This window comes from Hyperolius riggenbachi, chromosome 4 (genome assembly GCF_040937935.1).
Source record: "Hyperolius riggenbachi isolate aHypRig1 chromosome 4, aHypRig1.pri, whole genome shotgun sequence".
Lineage (NCBI taxonomy): Eukaryota > Metazoa > Chordata > Amphibia > Anura > Hyperoliidae > Hyperolius > Hyperolius riggenbachi.
In genome coordinates this window covers 247,758,044-247,775,005 of record NC_090649.1, presented here as the reverse complement: position 1 = coordinate 247,775,005, position 16,962 = coordinate 247,758,044, and the positions used below count along the sequence as shown (strand labels likewise).

The following is a 16,962-nucleotide window of genomic DNA, read 5'->3' as shown; positions in this document are numbered from 1 at the left end:
TGCCAAATAGCGTAAAACTAAAGTCATTAATTGGGTGCTGCCATGTCCTCATGGGAGGTTTATTGCTAAAATGGTGTTTGTATTGCTGTCTGTGTCCACATGATCCCATTTATTGTTGTAGATGATACTGTCACAGGAACAGGAAATGAAGTAAGTTCTCAGCCAGAGCATAGGAAGCAATAGAGCCAAAACAGAAGCCCTACTTTATCCAAAGCTATAATTGACAAATGTTTTGGCTGGAGTCCTGCTTTAAAAAAAAAAAAAAAAAAGATTGTGGACTTCAGTGTAAAAAAATCTCATCAGTGTGCTCATCAAAGTACTTTTATTATTGTCAGAAATCTGTTGCTATGTTATACGTATGCTGACTGAGCCTTCTGCTTTATTTGTAGGATTTGGGGGTTCTTTCATTACTCCGTCTCCAGCAGCAATTCCTCCAGCACAGAATAACCTCATTCAGGGCGGCTTTGATGCAGCATTTGGTAGCAGTCCAGTTGCCCCAGTCCCTGTCCCTGCTGCCTCTGCGCCAGCCCCTGCAGCTTCCACCACCGGCAGCAACTTTGATGCATCAGGTCAGTTCTTTACAAGAAGCAAAGTATACGAAACCCAGTAGTCTAATATTTCTCCAATAGCTTCCCTTTGTGCTTATTTCCTTGGCTTTTATAGCTAGCGCTTTAATAGATGGCATTAGAATGAATGTCCTACAATTCTCTACTTTGTCACTACTTAGCAGGTATCCTATTCTGAATAACAGTGAGGCAGAGGATTAGCTCTGCTTGAGTCATTGGTAAACCACTGTGCTTCATACAGAGCATAGAGCGATGGTGTGTTTTCAGGGAGAACACCTTTCCCTTTCCCTTACTCTTTGGTCAAACTTTTTAAATTATACAAATGTATTGCCATATGTATTCCATTCTGTAAATCTAGTGGTTGTCTACCTGGAAATGTAATCCGCATCCTTCCTGCCACTTCTCAGGCTGGTTGAATAATTATTTAAACAAAATGATGAAAGTTAAGTTAAATAATAATAACTTAACTTACAAAATAGCATTGGAAGGGAGTGGTTAGTAAGTGTGATGTTCCATTTTGCATAAATAGCTTTCTCACATAACCGTATATTGTCACTGCTGTCATCATATTTTATATGAAATATATACTGAAATTACTGATGTCGAAGCACCCTGTCACAGTTCTTAATGCAGCCTATTACAAGGAGCTTACGACCGGGTCCAAGTCTCTTCCGCTAAGAGAACAGATTTTACAACCTCCTATCACAACTGCTTATATAATGACAGGCTTGGTGGTACTTTCCTTGATTTAAATAATCACCATGCGATACAGAGTAACCAGGAATTAGAATTCCCAGCATGCATGCTGCAGTGATGTGTACTTTACAATCAAAATATCCTTTAGAAAATGGCTCATTTTGCCTTAACGAAGCAATTAGTAGCGATGTAAATTTTTTTTTTAATGATCTCACTAACAATAATCAGTTGAGAGGCTGAGGTCTCCGAGCTGATGCAAATCTGTTTGCAATTTGTGTGCAGATTAAAACTGGACCAATTCAGTTTCAACCTGCACATAAATTGCAGCACATTTTCCATTAATTTTTAATCAGATGTGGCATAAATTGATGTCTAGAATGCTGGAAAAGGTAACCCCTAGCAACCTGAGAGGGGTGAAGCAGGTCTTGACTAAATCGATATGTACACTCTGCTATCCACATTTTTCAGTTAGAAAATGCAGTCCACACATCATTTCAGCAAAGTAGCTGTGCTTTTAACCTTTTGAGGTAAATTCAGTGACACTTACTGCTGTGTTCCTGACAGAGTGACAAACATTCTGTGGTAGTGTTGCAAAGGCAGAGTTTATACTCAATATGTCAGACTGACATGGAACTAGTCTCAGCTTAGACAGCTCAGCTCAGTCTCAGTCTCACTTTGCTGTCTTTACCTGAATTTTTGATTGAAAATCAGTCAGTGTAGCTTCCATTTAATATAGCTCCCACCTAGATGTGGATGTGTAGCTCTTCAGCAGTGGTAGAACATGTACATCCTTAATCAGTCCTTGTGTGTATTTACTAACTAATTGGGATTCATCACAATTATAGTTCAATATTTAACAAGGAGGTGTCAGTTTATACTTTTATGTCTGACTTGGTTATCAGTCAAAATAGTTTGACATTTTTTTTTGCACTTTTCTTAACATTTTCGGTATCTTATGTAGATTGCATACAATAGGCTATTGCTTTTGGTACTGATTCCCCCCCCCCCCCCCCACCCCCACCACTAAACAGGGAAACCTGTGCTCCATTCTTAAAGTGGCCTTAAACTCCCAAAGCTAGCATTTCAGTAACTGTTTGTTACACAAAAGAACATTTGAAAACATTCCCAAGTATGACCTGTATGTAAAATTGTTTATTTCCACTGCAGAGAGCAGTAGATGATGATTTAATCGGCAAAGGCCAGAATCTCCCTGTGCCTGTGTCTTCCCTCCTCTGCCCCCTCCTTTTCTCCTGAAGTGACTCGGCTGTTGCTGGGGGAATCTGTCTCATCAGAGGGATGGGAGCAGAGTGAAGAGACCGGCAGAGAGCTTCAGCTGGCAATGATTACATTGGGGGATAACACGAGACAATCAAGCTTCTATTGCTCACCGCCGTGAAAATGGACAATTTTATACACTGGGAGTCCTTGGGAATGCTTTCAAAAAAATGTATGTAACGAAGAGTAGGTACTGGAATTTTAGTTTTGGGATAAAATCCCACTTTAACCACTTAAAGTGAAGGCAAGGAAGGCCGCAATAGCAATATAGGGGGTGCTATTGTAGCTGGGAACGCGAAGAATCACTCGCGTTCCCAGCCTGACGGCCGGGGACGGCGAAACCGGAAGTAGCCGTCGGCGGGTCCAGGAGCATCAGAGCGACTCTACGTGGGCACCAATCAGCTGCAAGGGGCTGAGGGAAGCCCCAGGTGAATAAAACTCCTTTTTTATTTTGACTTAAGGTTCACTTTAAGCCCACAGGGTTGTTTATTTTTTGCATCTGAGCAACTTTCACCTCCCATTCATTTGCCAATAACTTTATCACTACTCATCACAATTAATTGATCTATATCTTGTTTTTTCCGCCACCAATTAGGCTTTCTTTGGGTGATACATTTTGCTAAAAATTAATTTATTCTAAATCCATTTTAACAGAAATATTAAGAAAGAAATGGAAAAAAATCATTATTTTTCAGTTTTTGGCCATTCTAGTTTGAAATTAATACATGCTACCTTAATTAAAACCCATGTATTTTATTTGCCCATCTGGACAAGAATGTTTGTCCAGATAGGCTTAAGTGGTTAAAGTGAAACTACACAGAAAGCTACACAGAATAAGAAGTGTGAATCTTTTCAAGACCACAGTACCCTAACCAAAATGTTCTAAAGCCTCATCTACACGCATAGATGAGGCTCGATTGATAAGATCCGACAGGTCGGATCTTGCTACCGCCGATTCCCTGCTCGTTCCCCGCGAGGGGACAATGGCAGGGAATCGAGCAGAAGATGCGCGGCGTGGGGTCGAGCAGGTATCGAATCCGGCGCAGGTGAGCGGGGACGCGGAAGAGACGATCCGGCGGCTAATCGAGCTGCCGGATCGGAGCCTCATCTACGCGTGTAGATAAGGCTTAAAGGGAAGGTTCAGGGACTGTTTAAAAAAAATAAAAATCCGCATCCACTTACCTGGGGCTTCCTCCAGCCCGTGGCAGGCAGAGGTGCCCTCGGCGCCGCTCCGCAGGCTGCCGGTGGTCTCCGGTGGCCGACCCGACCTGGCCAGGCCGGCGGCCAGGTCGGGCTCCTTCCGCGTTCCAAAATGCGCCTCACGGTGGCGCGCTGACGACATCGGACGTCCTCTGGGCTTTACTGCGCAGGCTCGGTAGTTCTGAGCCTGCGCAGTAAAGCCCGGAGGACGTCCGATGACATCAGCGCGCCACCGTGAGGCGCATTTTGGAACGCGGAAGGAGCCCGACCTGGCTGCCGGCCTGGCCAGGTCGGGTCGGCCACCGGAGACCACCGGCAGCCTGCGGAGCGGCGCCGAGGGCACCTCCTGCCTGCCACGGGCTGGAGGAAGCCCCAGGTAAGTGGATGCGGATTTTTATTTTTTTTAAACAGTCCCTGAACCTTCCCTTTAACACTTCCATGCTTGAACTGGATATAAAATATACTTTTTGCATGGGGTTAAACTTAAAGCATTGTAAGATTAAATTGACAGGAAGCGCTGGAATTGGTTATTGTTAGTGCAAAAATAAAAATAAATGTATTTGCTTAATAACAAAGTTTGTATTTATTTGTATTTACTTGCCTGTACTTGCCTGTATTAGGACTCCTGTCCCTGCCAGTCTCTCGCCCAAGTGAGAGACTGGCAGGGACAGGAGTCCTATTACAGGCAAGTAAATACAAATAAATACAAACTTTGTTATTAACCTATTGCGGACCGGCGCAGTATAAATCTACGGTGGGCAGGGGGCACTGCGGTTCTGACCGGACGTAATCTCTACGTCCCATTGACCGCACACCCCCGCCCGTCTCCGCCGCTGTCGGCGCTCGATCTGCGACGAAATCAGCTGCCCTGCTGCCTCTATGACGGCAGAGCACTGTGAGCCGGGCAGGAGCCGTTTTCATTGGCTCCTGGCCCTGTCATTCATGTAAGCAGTTCTCATTGGCTTACATGGAGTGACAGGGGCAGGAGCCAGTGAAAGCGGCTCCTGACCGGCGCACAGCGTTCTGCCGTTAAACCGACGGCAGAGAGAGCAGCCTGCGGCGGAGACAGATCGGCGTGACAGTCAGGAGCGGCGGATTTTAGCGGCGATTCGTTGGGAAGCGGCGCTTTACTGGACCAGCACCCTCTGGTCCTTAAAGGGGCAGAGGGTGCTGGTCCCGAAGTGGTTAAGCAAATACATTTATTTTTATTTTTGCACGAACAGTATCCAATTCCAGCGCTACCTGTCAATTTCATCTTACAATTTATTTTCATTCTTCTTGGGGAAGGTGGGTTCCCCAGAAGACAGGCCAGCAGCAGGTGAAAAATATACACCCCCATCCTAAGCGCCCTCCACCTCCTTTTTAAATATAAACGTAAAGCATTGTCTCTCTGAGTAAGTGAGCATTTTCCAGTCTGACAACACGTTCATTTAACAGGATGGGGAAACCATGGGAATTAGCAATTGCTTATTAATGTTATATTCATAAGATAGATATATATATATATATATATATATATATATATATATATATATATATATATATATATATATATATATATATATATATATATATATATATATATATATATATATATATATATATATATATATATATATATATATCTCAAATGAAATTGGCTGCTTTGAACTGGTCAGATTCTGGAGACACACACTGATGTCAAAGTTTAAGTGGAGCATTTGTAGAATCATGATTTTTTTTTGCAGAGCGGAGTGCATGGGCCGTATGCTTGTTTTATTAAGTGACACAATCTCCTATATGTGACACTTTTTAGGTGATTCCATTAAAGTATGCATGGCATATAGAGCAATGAATTGCACAAACAATGCTAAGCTTTTCTGTACTTGCTGTTACTGCCTCTGGTATCTCTGTGCTGTCATTTTATTTGTTTGTTTTGTCATTTTGACACTTTCGTGCTGGGCTGTGCCGCATTGTTTCTTTGGTGAGTTTTCATTTGAAACTTGTAAATATGCAACCTATAGTGCAACCCTCAAAAACAGAACTTAATGTACAGTATGTTTTAATAATGCATGTTTCTTTTCAATGCCCATTATTTACCATCAACATGTTCACTAAAAAATAAGTATGAGCATGGCTTTTAAAAATGTTTGTTCCTAAGGTACAGTGCCTTGCATAAGTATTCAACCTTCTCTTTTATTGAAATGTACACAGTGTAGTGCTGCAGCCTGGAAGTGAAACAGATTTAGCATAGGTTTTTATCATATGATTTACACAGCAGACAAAATACACCTAGTGGTAGGTCAATACAATTGACCTACCGCTAAGGTAGGTCGATTACATTCAAATAGTTCTGAGTTGATACACATTTTCATGCAAACAAACCAATCAAATGCTGCTGCTTCAGCCCATCTTTAAGCTGCATACATTTCCACAAGATTAACAGGTAACTTGCATCAACCACGATATGCATCTCATTGACAATCCCTATTCACCACCCTGAGATCATATTACGGTAAATAGTTCAGGGTTTCGCTACAATTAAAACCATGAGTCTTTTTGGAAAAGTCTCTACAACTTTTGTATATCCATATTCATTAGTCATTCCTTCTAACTGGACTGGTTGAATGGAAACTGTTGATTTGATAGCAATTTTTTTGTCTTTTCAGTTGAGCTCAAATCTGGGCTTTGACTTGACCATTCTAAAACCTTCAGGTTCTTAGCAGTACAGCTTTGGCTTTGTGATTAGGGGCATTGTCCTTATAGAAAGCGAGCCTCTTTCTCTGTCTGTCTTGTGTACCCAAGCAGGTTTTCTTTTAGCACCACCCTTATCTTTGGTTCTGTTTATGTTGCCCTCAGTCCCGCTCAATGTCACACTTATTGCATATGTAAAGAACCAACCAGATGCTCCCACCGACATGAACCAAATGTTCAGGCTGGTTTAATTAGACCAGAGAACATTATAGGATGTCTGTTGTGCCTACAAAAATAGGATATCATTTAATTTTGCTGTGGATATTTGCAGCTCCGTTGGTGTTGCCACTGGTGTCTTCATTTCTTCTTCTTTTATTAACCTTGTTACATAGTCTGTAAAGTTTGATGGATTGAACTATCAAGACAGGGTGTTGGGTGAGCAGAGCGAATACTAGTTTGTATCTGTGCACATCAGCCCAGGGGATCTTGACGGGGCTAACCAGGAAAAGGCCTCCCTAGTGTCAATTTTCCCCCTCCCACACCCACTCTCCCCTGCAGAGATTGTGAGATAGAAGTGGGAGCTAAGGTTTATGGTATCTTACCTCTGACTAAAGCCCCATACACACGCTCAACAGCTGTCTTTTATGCAGCACAATTGTCAAAAGACTTTTGTTGTGAAACAACAAGTTGAAATACCTAAAAAAAAAAAAAGCCTTTTGCTATTGTTCAAAAAGCTGATCAGACTGATAAGAAGTCAATCCAACAGTTGTTGAGCATGTGTAAGGGGCTTAATTGTGGCTCTCCTGCAGCTGATCTCTTCCACCTTGCATCTGTTAGATCAGGACCTGATGATGTCATTGGGTTGATAATTGGTACTTGTAGCAGAAGAGGCTGGCTGGATTGCATGCAGGGAGGCACTGCAAACCTCACTGAAATGGGGAAGGGAGGGGGATACTACTTGCTGAGTATGCATCTGCCTGCTTATTGCTGCAATGGGGGGGAGGGGAAAGCGGACCATTGGACCACCTAACTGTTAGGCCCCATTCACACTTGCAAAATGCAAAGCGCTAGAGCTTTTGCTAGCATTTTGCTGTGATGATTTTTGGCGATTAGCGTGAAAAAAAAATCGCCATTCTCACTTGGCGATTTTTCGTGATCACGATTAGTGCTTCTATAGCATTAAATGCGATCGCCTGAAAATGGTGCAGGATACAAATTTGCGTTTGGTGATTTGCGTTAATCGCCGGTGATTAACGCAAATCGCTCAAGTGAGAACGGCCCATAGGGTATTATGGCACTAGCACTTTAAAAAGCGCTGGCGCTTGAGCTTTTTGCCAAAATCGTCAGCAAAACACTTAGATGTGAATGGGGGCCTTAGACTACCAGGCCAGAAGAAAACTGTAAATGGAGAAGGGATCACCAGGGAAAACAAAAATGAGGATGTCACAAGGACACAGCACAGTGGAACATAATTAGAAGGTAATTAGTTGCCATTGATCTTCATCTTTGGGGTTTCAGGGCAAAAAAGTGAATACTTATGCAAGTAAGGCTTTTGGTACAGTATTGTGTTTGTCAAAGTGAGAAAACTCTGCATAGTTTAACATTATTCACAATGTGGAATGTTTTGTATAGATTGATATAGAGAACTATATAACCTAAAGTTTAAATATAAAATTGAAATGGCTCTTGAGATATTGCTGCTGTCACTTAGACAATGCGGTTAATTCACAAATCTTTCTCACAAATTATCCCAACCTATCTGTTTTGCACTCTATATTAACATTTACTTTGCAACAAGCCATAAAGTGCAAAAAAAAAAAAACTAAAAAAAATCAAGGATAATCAGGAAAAACTTCTTTCAGGTGTTTTTTTTTTATGTTTGTAAAGTTTTGAAAAGTTATTTCCTAGCAAAGAAGAGACCTGGATGAGGAGAAATAATTAATGAAATAACAAACCTAATATTCCCTGCCATTGTCTAGTTCCATCAATCCATTTTGATTCCAGGCTGTAAGATTAAAATGGTATCATAAAGCTACACAAACCATGTGATAGATCCGGTAATTAAATGATCAATATTTCCTTATATCAATCATTTACCTGATCTCCTGCCTTGCACCAGTAGAAATGCAATGCTTCAGCAGAAATCTTGCCTAATCTTTCCTAATGCTGGATACACACCATGCGTTTCCGCGTTCGATGCGTCCGTCGATACGCATCGATTTGATTATTTCCGACATGTCCGATTCAAGCTTCGATGGATCTTTAGGTCGATTTGCCATACTTTACATGGCAATCGACCTAAAACTCATCGAAATGCGTTCGGAAATGCTCGGAAATAATCGAATCGACGCGTAGCGATGGACGCATTCGACGCGGAAACGCATGGTGTGTATCCAGCATTATGCTTAACATTGATTGATTGGTGCATCACAACTGCTATCTTTGCACTGAATCATAGGATCTGTTACAGAATGGACACATGGGCATGTCTGCTTGGTATTTCTTTATGCAGAATTGTTTTCTCAGGGACATAGCCATGTTTTGTTTGTTTGTTTTTGTTGTGTTTTTTTTTGTTTTGGTTTGGGTTTTTTTTTTTTTTGCCTTCTCTACAAAATGGTTTTCAGCATCTAGCACATACACAAAGAAAAATTTGTATATATTGAGAAAGGTAATTTCAAAGATAAAGTAAACTTAAATTTAGAGCTTCTTTAGCTTTTAATGTGCTTAGTTATCTTACAGCAAAATATAATTGCTGGTTAGCTGGTGAAAATTAAAAAGGTGTGATGAAAAAATAAAATGTAAAGTAAAAGATAAAAGGTCCCTGTTCAATTTCAACTTTTTTCTTCGGGGTATTTTCACAGGAGATGATTTCACATCTTATTTATAAAATAAATTTTAAGCCCCCAACAAGCAAGGAAATAATCAAAATCCGTTTGATATGACTTATTTACCTACTTTTTAGTACTTTTTTTCAACTCTTAAAGGGATACTGTAGGGGGGTCAGGGGAAAATGAGTTGAACTTACCCGGGGCTTCTAATGGTCCCCCGCAGACATCCTGTGCCCGCGCAGCCACTCACCGATGCTCCGGCCCCGCCTCCGGTTCACTTCTGGAATTTCAGACTTTAAAGTCTGAAAACCACTGCGCCTGCGTTGCCGTGTCCTCGATCCCGCTGATGTCATCAAGAGCGCACAGCGCAGGCCCAGTATGGTCTGTGTCTGCACAGTACACTCCTGGTGACATCAGCGGGAGCGAGGACACGGGCGTGCAGGTGCAGTGGTTTTCTGACTTTAAAGTCAGAAATTCCAGAAGTGAACTGGAGGCGGGGCCAGAGCATCGGTGAGTGGCTGCGCCAACACAGGATGTCTGCGGGGGACCATTAGAAGCCCCGGGTAAGTTCAGCTCATTTTCCCCCGACCCCCCTACAGTATCCCTTTAAGTGCTAAACAGTTATTTTGTTGTAAAGATTAAAAATTGTCTCCTGGTAGAAAACTAAAGAGAAAAGTTAATTGAATAGGGGCCAAGTGGAAACTCATGAGAAAAGCTTGGTGCAGCAGGTCTCATAAGAAACTATAGAAGCTCACCTAGGTGATATGAATGTTAACGGTCTCTCACCCAAAACTAAAAATATTGATCATATTGAGATCCACAACTGTTACCACTGTGACATTTGTACCTAGGAGAAAACTCAGGAGAAAAAGTTAATTACATATGGGCCCTTCTTCTGGTTGGAAATCGCATACTGCCTGCTATTTGTCAGCTCTAGCAATGAGTCACCAAGACTTCCCTTCACTTTCTACAGTACATACTGTACGTGTAAACACATTTGAATGTTCTATACAAGCCGTTCCTTAAGGGAAATCACTTAAAAATAGTTAATATAATGGCATAATCCTAAAACTCTGCCATAGAAAAAGTAGAATCATAAAACTCTGCCATAAAAAATAAATCAACTCCTTTTCATGATCAAATATTACTTTTTATTTCAATTAGGGACTAGTGCCATAATATCTCTTTTTGTTTTTCACACTGTAGTATTTGATGGATTAGATCTACTTATTCCCACAATGAATTCTGCATCTCAGTTGCCATCTTCTCCAATGACATCAGCCAACAATGCCAGCGGCGCCGGCAAAGGTATCGGTGGTGACCTGGATTCCTCTCTTGCAAGTTTAGTTGGAAGTAAGTACAATGGTTTTTGTTCTCATATTTCCCAGTAGTAATGCTTTTGAATTGTGATATTTTTCATTGTATCATTTTAAATCTCAAAATCCTGAGCACTATAAATTGGGGCAGGCTTACACCATTAGATGTGGTAAAAAGTCTATCTTTACCACATATCTATCATTTGCCATCCTGTTTGAGTTGATATTAGCAGAGATATCATATCCTTTGCACTGCCGCAACTGTACTTCTATCTGAGCACAGACTTTTTAGACATCTGCAGGTTCTACAGTAGAGATGGCCTGTCTCTCTAAATGAGGAGGGAGCAGTTGTGATGGAGAAGCGAAGATGGGTTAGGTCGGAGGACACAAATTGTTGCCCACCTATGAGCTCTTCAGTAGCAGTTCAGGGCCCTATGCTGTATAGGCATGTCACTGGCCTCCAGGTTACCAGTGCATTCTGTTGCGATGGATTGGGGTTGGAGAACGATGCCCTTGACAGAGTTTATCCACTCATGTCACTCACTTAGCAATCGAGGGGGATCAGGGGCTGTACACATGCTGGATTCTTGGCAAAGGCCACCCCGACCAGCTGCTTTACCCGAGCACCATCGTATATGTGTGCACGGCTTAAGACCTAGTGAGGGTACATAAGGATGTTGTGGGCAAGATAGTAGAAAGACAGTTGGGCTCTGGTATTTTAGGATTTGGAAGGGTAGGGGCTAGAACAGTATGGAGGTGGTTAAATACGTTCCATCAAGTGTTACTGAAAAAAAAGTAAGAGATGATTGTAAAAACTTAAAATTCATGCAAACGAATGACTTAAGTCTTACAAATAAAATTGCCAAACTTGAGCTGCTGATGTGAAATGAAGACTACAATACTTTGTTAATGACACAGGTTTGGATAGATGATTGCCATGAATTGATAGTAAATTTGGAGGGACACAGTGTACTTAGAAAGGACATGTATTGGAGGCGCTGACAAACTTGGCAGGGGAAAGGAGCTGGGAGGGGGACCGGGAGGCAATCCTGTAGGCAGAGCATTCAGCCCAGCAGAAGGGTATAAATTTCCTGCTCCTGGCAGGTAATGCATGATTATGCAAATTATGTATGCACTTTTTTTTACAGCTTGAAAATGGACAGATTGAATTCCTCCTTAGAGAAATTCAGTTGATCCATTTTCTAGCTGTAAAAAGTTGCATACAGAATTTACATAATCCTGCAAAAACTAGTAATTATTTGCATCTCTTTGACTATGCCTATTCAAAAGCAATTCAGATTCCCATTACTTTCAGCCATTTGTAGAAAATGTGTCCTGCTCTGGGACTGTGCTATGCTGTATTGCTTATAGCTAACGTAATACAAAGCTGTTGTTTCCATGGATGTATTGTAATGTGTACCATTTATTTCTAGATCTTGGAATTGCTGGCACTGGTAAAAAGTAAGTATAATTATTAAGTCAATTTCAGTTTTTCAAAATTGTTGTGTTTTAGAAGAGGTTTAGCCGCAAAACCAAGTCATTTCTTTGGTTCAAATGAGATGAGGGGAATAGATGGAATTTATATTTGTGTGGTACTTATGTTGAGACAGACCAGATACGTAAAAGTGCTTGTATGAGGCGTCTCAGTACGATAATCTTAGCACTGGAGTAAACCTCATTCTGAAAATGTTAATTATTCAGTTTGCCTGGCTGAAGATTACCCCAGGTAATGGTAGATTAATGTTCTATGTCGATGGATGTTATGAAAGACCCCTTCCTTGTATGGGAAGTTGTTTTTTTTGTTATGGACATCTTGCATACCTCAGTTTCAGGGTTGACTATCCTAGTGCCTAGAAGGTATAACCAAAGTAACCATACAAATCTAAATACTGGGCATGTCATTTCAACAAAGGAAGCCAATTTGATAATGAAAGAGTCAGAATATAAAAGTAAATAAAAATTCCAGTTTTAACAGTGTCGGTTTTATTATTTGATTAGATTATTATTTTTTATTTATATAGCGCCAACATCTTCTGTAGCGCTGTACATGCCATGACTTCGATATATGAGAACCAATATAAACAATTGTTGTTAGAACATGCTATTTGGTGATAACCTAAAGTGCATAGTTGTTGGTGTACCACCTTTGTCTGGTAACAAGGCAGACCAGTTCTTGGAGAATTAAGACAAATAACTGCAAGAACATCATGCTTCTGGTCAAGCTTTCAACAGATGGAAGGTGGCTATCTCAAAGAGTTCTGCTTGTCTTGGAATGTTAGCCCCTCACCTCCCTGGAGATCCATTGCTATTTCCATATTTCCATATTTCACAGTCTGCTTTGAAGAAATGTATGTTTTACACTATATATTGTTTGTTCTGCAGGGGTGACCTTCAGTGGAATGCAGGAGAGAAGAAACTCACAGGTGGTGCCAATTGGACACCAAAGGTAGCTCCAGCTACGTGGGCAACTGGTAGCCCATCAACTGCTCCTATGGTAAATTACATGTATACTTCATCTAAAAAAAAGTTTTTTTCCTTTTTAATGCACAAATACGGTAATCAGAAACAAGACCAAATAACCGGACACCAACATAATGGGCTCGATTCACAAAGCGGTGCTAACCCTAGGCGTGATAACCATTGCACCACGCTGGTGAAAAGCCAGTTTAGGTGTGATAAGTTTAGGCGTGATAAGTTTAGATACGTTTAGATCACGCGCAAAGTCCCGCACGCAAGGCAGCGCCATTAAACTCTATGTGAAGTGCACCAGACTTTGCTAGCGCAAAACTTTTGATCAGCTATGCACTGCGGTGCTAACCCAGTTGGGGCTATAGTTATCACGCCTAAACTTATCACGCCTAAACTGAGTTTAGGCGTGATGAAGGGCTTTTCACCAGCGTGCTAACTGTTAGCACCGTGTACGGATTGGTGTCAGCAACACAGATTTTCTGATTATTGGTGATCTGCAGTATCACCAATAATACTAGTATAGCTAGACACAGGACACCCAATGTGGTATAGTGTTTGGTGCAACAGTAAATGAAGAATTTATCTCCCGAGGAGCGGGAGATACAGACACTACTGCAGCCAAGGATTCCCTGAGAAGCAGGGAATCAGACTGTACTGCAGCCAGTGGACACCTGAGGGGCAGGGACCACTGATTGGAGATATGTGGTGAAGATTGGTCTGCAGCTAGAGATTCCTGGATGAGCAAGGAATCAGACTATACTGCAGCCAAGGATTCCCTGAAGGCTGGGAATCAGACTGTACTGCAGCCAGTGGACCTAAGAGGTAGCGATCGACTGGCTACGCTGCCTGATGGCCTCCAGAGGAGCTGGTGACCATAGGATAGTAATAGCAGCAAGTAACCACCTGAAGAGCAGGTGTCACAGAAGTACAGTAAGGCTGCTCACCCAAGAGCTAGGTGACAGCCAAAGAGGTCAGACAAGCCAAGTCGGCAACACACGGACAGACAAGGTACAGAAGCGGAAGACTGATTCGGTATCCAGGTACAGGCAGGGTTGGCAACAGATAATCAGATGGGCAGGAGTACCGAATCAGATTTTAGGAGAGTAGTCAAGAAAGCCAGAGGACATAACAGGTAACAAATGATATGTCACTGTCCTAGACTAAGGTGTGAGGTCCTTGGTCTCAACACCCCGGAACTAGTCTAATACATAAACTGTAGCAAGACAGTAATGTCCTAGTCTTAGGTGTGAGGTCCTTGGTCTCAACACCCCGGAACTAGTCTAACACATAACGAGTAGTAAGCAATAGTACTTTAAACTATCAAAAGAATCTGACTCAGTGTGAATTCCCAGCTCCGGCTGGTTCTAACACACACTGTGGGACCTGACTCTGGTCTGAGCGCTAACACGTAACTGTTTGCAACAGCAGACAACTTGCAAGCGACAGGCAAGATCTATATATACTAAAAGCGCTCCACAGCGCCGCCCCAGTTACTCAGCCAATCCAGAGCATAGCTGGAGTCAGCTGATCAGCATGATCAGCTGACTCCCCTTCTAGCAGCATAAAGGTCCTGTCGTCTGGCGCGCGCGCGTAGCTCTCCATCTGTGTGAACTAGAAGGACCAGGCAAAGTAACACCACGCTGCTGCTCGGCATCAGCCGCTGGCTGAGACGCGGAGATAACCGCCCTGCCGCTTGCCCATGCGGCGGTATCTCCGCTATCCATTACACACCGCTTTGTGAATCAAACCCAATGCATCTTCAAAATATGTCACTGTTACATGTAATCCAAATAATTCCAGTGATGAACCTTGTACGGTTTGATTTACTTACTAATATTGATATTATATGAGGGGTCACTAGTGGAAAGGCAGTATCTGCAGCAGTCAATCAGTGCATAGCATCGATGAGCTTTCTAGGTACACTGTAACACTTGGCTGAAGAAGTCCCACCACATAAACCCATAGTTATCTATGCTATGAACTGATGAGGAGCGTAAACACTGAAATGGCTGTATCCATGTTGGGTTAGAATGGCTCTGCCTCTGTAAAATGAGTACACCATGTAGGTACTCTGTATACCAGCTGTTCTGCATGTGTGTCTAGCTTTCAGGGACACAAACAGATGATTTGCCTATTCAGTCGTGATGTCATGGGAGATTTTTTTCTTGCTCACATAAAGCTGCATAATTGTAAATACCTTCTGTTTTAACATATACAATGTAGAAAGTGATGTCTGGCACAGTTCCTTTACAAAGATAAAACCGCTTTATTTCAAATCTTGCTGTGTGTTCTCATCATATACAATTCATCATCATAAAAGTAGGCGACATACCAGGTAAGGTGACCAGCTGTGGGACTGTGTGGCAGTAAGGGTCCGCCTAACAATTGTTTCGCTCCAGCGCATCTTCAGAGGTTATGTGGCCAGTACTATGTCTAGTTGAAGTGTACCATTTTGTTTTAAGAAAGCAAATTCATACATAGCAGTTTTAGTGACACTGCTATAGACTGCTCTTATAATGCAGAGGGGTTACTTGAAATTTCATTTTAAATTGCCCTACATAGCATTTTTTGACCACTAGCTAGAGGACTCTGCAAGTAGAGCTATTCCTTTAGGCTACTTGCGCACCAAGACGTTGCATTAGGTGCTACGTTAAGGTCGCATAACGTGCACGTAACGCAAGGCCTGGTGCTCTTCGATGTGGACGTCAGAGTGAGCCGCGTTGTGCAGCTCACTCTGGCGTCCGTGATGCGTACTCTTGGACGCATGCAGCATCACGTGGTCCCGCCGGCCAATCGCCGCACAGAGCGGCCGCACCAGGAAGTAAACACTGCACGTCACAACGTGCAGTGAATATTAATTAGCCATGTGCCTGGCCGCTCTCCGCTCCTCCCCAACCTGACTGAGCATGCGCAAACAGTCTAACGCGGCTTAAGCCACTGTAATGCCGTAGCATGCTGCACTTTCGGGAGAACGTGCAGCGTTACATGTAACGCAACGTGGGAAGTGTGAACAGCCCACTTGTGTTACATTGCTGTGCATTGGGGGAGCGTTACAGGCTGCACTAACGTGTTTTGTTAAGTGTTATGATTAGTAGATGCATCACTGGTTGCTAATGAATTGAAAATAAACTTTTTGTCTGTTTATTTTTATATAGCAAGGATCTCCTGCAAGTGGGGGACCCCAATCAGCAAGTGCTGCACCAGCCTCGCCTGCCGCAGCAGCAGGGTTTGGTCTAGTATGTTCTTTGTACTTTAGATACTTTTAACCAAATGTCCAAATGTGTGTTTCTCACAATCCGATATCAGATTTGATTAGATTTGCACCTACAACACATTTGTGTGCTTAACTGTTTATCAAAACCAAGGCAGAGGAAACGGAAGCTTCAGCCTGTAGGCACAAGAGTTAGGTGGGGACTCTCCTAAACCCTCTGTTCTTCAGCCCAGTGCCTACAGTCTATCCCTTTTCCCCTCTTATTTGCTGAGCAGCAGAGCTCAAGTGAAGGAACAGTGGGTAAGGACACTGTCAGGGTTTTATTGCTATTGCCAGGCCCATCTGAGATACTGCGATATTTCCCCACTTCCTTACCTCCCCATAGCATTAAATACTGTCATGTAACATTAGCTATTACCTCATTAATGTGTTTGTCATAACGTGATGTGGAATTTCATAGGTAAAATACAAGCATTATACCACTGACCCAAGCAGAAATACAAGAATGTTTATTTTGGATATATTAATTAAATTACCTAAAACCGTTATACAACAGCTTCATATTTAACATATATTTTTATGTTCTTCCATTTTTCCATAGCCTTCATCTGGAACTGGGGTACCAATGATGCCCCAGCAGCCAATGATGTATGGCCAGCCTATGATAAGGCCGTCATTTCCCGGAGCTGCTGGTGCCCCGGTAAGATCATTTTATAGTTTGTGCTTTG

General features: G+C 42.3%; 1 protein-coding gene across 19 annotated transcripts in view; it reads left to right on the top strand.

The window, feature by feature from the left end:
- SNAP91 (synaptosome associated protein 91) overlaps window positions 1–16,962 on the top strand; it is a 195,083-nt gene that overhangs the window by 162,745 nt on the left and 15,376 nt on the right. For 17 of the 19 annotated variants that reach the window (XM_068281569.1, XM_068281568.1, XM_068281572.1 and 14 more), the window contains 6 exons: window positions 390–569; window positions 10,445–10,591; window positions 11,988–12,015; window positions 12,937–13,048; window positions 16,179–16,259; window positions 16,836–16,934. In XM_068281569.1, the coding sequence (XP_068137670.1) occupies window positions 390–569; window positions 10,445–10,591; window positions 11,988–12,015; window positions 12,937–13,048; window positions 16,179–16,259; window positions 16,836–16,934 (647 nt within the window). The remainder of the gene's footprint in view (window positions 1–389; window positions 570–10,444; window positions 10,592–11,987; window positions 12,016–12,936; window positions 13,049–16,178; window positions 16,260–16,835; window positions 16,935–16,962) is intronic. The other 2 variants (XM_068281563.1, XM_068281565.1) reach the window with 2 other exon arrangements.